The sequence below is a fragment of the Morone saxatilis genome, unplaced genomic scaffold (genome assembly GCF_004916995.1).
Source record: "Morone saxatilis isolate NCDOM2014 unplaced genomic scaffold, NCSU_SB_2.0 Contig12, whole genome shotgun sequence".
Classification (NCBI taxonomy): domain Eukaryota; kingdom Metazoa; phylum Chordata; class Actinopteri; family Moronidae; genus Morone; species Morone saxatilis.
Window position 1 is genome coordinate 151,243 of NW_023339674.1, and position 3,577 is coordinate 154,819.

At 43.5% G+C, this 3,577-nt stretch overlaps 1 protein-coding gene across 1 annotated transcript in view; it reads right to left on the bottom strand.

Moving 5' to 3' along the window:
• Nucleotides 1-936: 936 nt before the first annotated feature.
• Nucleotides 937-3,577, bottom strand: part of si:ch211-1a19.3 — a 7,559-nt gene continuing 4,918 nt past the window's right edge. The window contains exons 3-5 of the mRNA XM_035653387.1: nt 2,787-2,940; nt 2,331-2,502; nt 937-2,064 (exon numbers count right to left, since the gene is read on the bottom strand). Of these exons, the coding sequence (XP_035509280.1) occupies nt 2,331-2,502; nt 2,787-2,940 (326 nt within the window). The 3' untranslated portion in view covers nt 937-2,064. The remainder of the gene's footprint in view (nt 2,065-2,330; nt 2,503-2,786; nt 2,941-3,577) is intronic.

Sequence of the window (3,577 nt, forward strand, 5' to 3'; positions counted from 1 at the left end):
GTGTTACTAGTTTTGGTATCTTTTTTATTTATTGGTTTGTTAGACTGTTTCTATTTTTTTATTTTGCTAAATTTTGTTTTTTGCTGGTTTTCAGGTTGTTCCCTTTGAGTTTCCTTTATGGTGTTGCCTCTTTTTTGATTCCTTTTTTGTTTTGTTTCCCGTTGGGTTTTGAGAGTTCCTGGTTTGTTGGGTCATTGTGTTGGTTAAGTGGGTGCTGTTTGATGATGGTGTTCAGTGTGGTGTCTACCTTCTGTAATTCTTTGAACTTCTGTCTGGTAGTATATAATGAAATTTGGAAGGATATGTATGTAATTAAAAGGAATAGGATGAATCACTTTTAGTGTTCTGTGATCGGTGTCCATCAATAAATTCAATATTTAAAAGTTCAGCTGTCCAGACCACTGGCTGTCTGATTAGTAAGTTCCACGAATATTGGGTATAAAGGTAATTGATCATATTGATTGATTTATTGGGTAAATATAATCTTATCCGAACCAACAGTGGTTATTGATCAGAGTGTGACCACTAACTATTTTCTAGTTTTCACCAATTGGTTTGTGTTTTGTTGCCCGTGTAAACCAAGAGTTCACACCGGTGAAATCGATCAAGTAACTTGATTTATTGATCCCATGTAATGGTGATTTTATTGATCCAAATTAATTGAATGGAAAATATTAGTCTGTGGGAGGATGGTGGGTGTGGGTAAATGTGGGTCCGCTTCCTACAGGTGCAGATAGTTTGTGCAAGTGTTATGTTAAATCAGGACACAAGAAATAAAGTGTTCGTTAGAAACTCTTTCAGGTTATTGTCATTGGGGATAACGTTCAAGTCAGCTCGCCCACGCTACTCGCGACCCCCCCCACTTCACTATATGTTTTCCCCACCGCCCCCTGTTTCTTGTGATTTGTGCCCACTCTTACCAGCCGCCCACCACACACACCGCACACACACACGCACACAAACGCACACACACATATAAAAGCTTCTATCAGTCGAGTCGTTTGGAGCTTCAAGCTGTGAGTTCAGTCGTTTATACACTACGACCCCGTTAACACCCGACTGATCAATATCTGCTGATACACACTGATCATAAAGTCAGTCAATATCAGCTGTGTCGGTTTATGCTCAGGCTCCAGGTGGCGCTGCTGAGCCCAGTGCATGCTGGGACATCCTGTGCTCTGTCGGGTGTAAACGGGGTCTCTGAGTTGAAAAAGTCGCGTTGAGCTTCACGTTTGATCCCTGCTGATTATTTTCTGAACCAATCAGTTCTACATTGATTTGATTGGTTCTAATCAATCACTTCCTGCAGAGAGATAATCAATCATTCCACCTCACAGAACTGTAACCAATAATATAAAGTCCTCTTAGCGATCATGTGCTCAGTGCAGTCTGTGGGACTACTGTGTGTGTGAACCAGGATTCTGTTGAAAAGCAGCATCCTCCATTTTGGACTCTGCAGCCAATCAGAGCTCGGCTCGGGCAGGACTGCTTGTGATTGGTCGACGGACGGTGAACTTTTCTTCCTCTCTGATTCTGTTGGAACGAGTTGATCTGCAGTAACCATGACGACCAGCAGTGCATTTAACTGATTGAATTCTGAGTCAGTGAATGCAACACTCGAGACTGCAACAATTAATCAATTAATCAATTTATAAAACACACATTTTTTCATCTGGAGACTTCGAGCTTTCTGACTTTACAAAGTGATCAATCAATGTCAACAGTGACAATAAACTGTTTTTGTAAAAGGACATGTGGGCGAGGAGGTCCCTAAATGCATCGTGGTGCACTGACTGATTGTTTCTCTGCAGTGAGTCAATAATCAATAAATCAATATACAAACTGATTGACGGACAGCTGAAAGCGGTAAAATAAACAGTTCTTTCAGTCGGTCAGTGAACGCCTCAGCTCTTCAAGCAAAGTCTGTGTCCAGTCATACGACAGCGTGGCGTCTCCATGGCGATCAGGAAGTTTGTACAGCAGTCGTTCAGTCCAGGCTCCGCCCCCTCCGGCCCGGACCGCAGTGCTCGCCGTCGTTCGGCAGGTCGACGCCTCCCTGGGCTCCTGAAACACAGCCCGAAGTTTTCATTTCCTGTTTATGAATTTATAAAGCTCAGAATACTGCATTGATTACCCAGAATGCAAGATTGTAAATTATATTTATTATTATTATTATTTATTATTAATAAAACATGTTCATTTACACATAAAGTGGTTATTTCTCTTTGTTCCTGCAGTGGCCAGCAGGGGGAGCTGCTCTCTGCTAACAGGAGTAATAAAACTAATTTACAGTCAGTGTGTGAGTCATTAACTGTTGGATGCAGTCGTACTCAGGTAATCAGACGCAGAGCGCTGCAGATGAGCAGCGTCAGCGCGGGAATTCCACAGAGGGGCGAGACGGCGCCGGCGGAGGACGGTTGGGAGGCGGAGGACGGTTGGGAGGCGGAGTCCTGAGGCTGCGTCTGTTGAGGAGCTTCAGGCTCCCCGACTTTACACTTCTGACTGTAAACACACAAACACAGGACAGACATCAGGACACTGAAACTGCTCTATATTTTATTGAATAATTATTATTCTGATCTGTAATAAAACATACCTAATAAATACATTCTAAGGTTTTATATGAGACATTAAACATTATATTCTCTATACAGAGTCACATGGTCTCTCTCCCTCTGCCTGTGTTGTATCGCAGCCTCTCTGTGGTTTGTTTCCATGTCTCCATACTGGACTCGGGTCAATGAAAAGCTTGGTTGTGGTGTAAAGGAACAGGAAGTGAGACTTACAGCTGTTTCTGCAGGTACTGCTGAGCGGACTCGCAGGCTCTGGTTTGACTCTGAGCCGCCAACATCTGGCTCTCCGCCGCCACCTTCAGACTGAGGCAGGACGTGGTCTGATGGAGGGTCTGGGTCATGTTCTGCTGCAGGGCCTCGATGTGATCTGAACATATGAACACAGTCAGCAGTCAGTTCTGGTTGCTGTGGCGACCCCTGTGGTCACTGTATATATTTATAGAAATAATAAGGAAAGATGCAGTGATTGATTGGTAATCAGTAAGGCTGAAGATGAACAGTGTCAGTCAGTGGGAGGAGCTGCTGGTTCCTCTGGTGTGGTGATGTTGAACGGAGCATAGCAACAGTAACCAGGGGGCGCAGTGTAATCTCACAGAAAGCAGCAGAATATGAACTGGGTTTGGTTGAGAGCTGTAAAAGGAAACTTTGACTCTTATCACTGGTTGTTATTTCAGGAATGAGCCGGGCTGCCAGCTCTCCTGTTTGTACTTGGATCAGATCCTGGATCAGATCCTGGATCAGTGAGGTCACTGCCAAAAGACCTGTCCTGAGTTTTATTCAGGGGAAACAGATAATGTGTTTCATTGGTCTATCCTCATACTAACACTGATCACAGTCCAGCAGAGATCCAGTTACAGTTTATAAAACACGTTCTACATTCAACTACTAATACAAGCTGTTCTCTCAGTCAGTAAACTGATCATCATATTGATCAGTATCAATAACAGCAGGGATCAATAAAGTATTGCTGATTCACTGTGTACTCACTGTACTCACTGTGTACT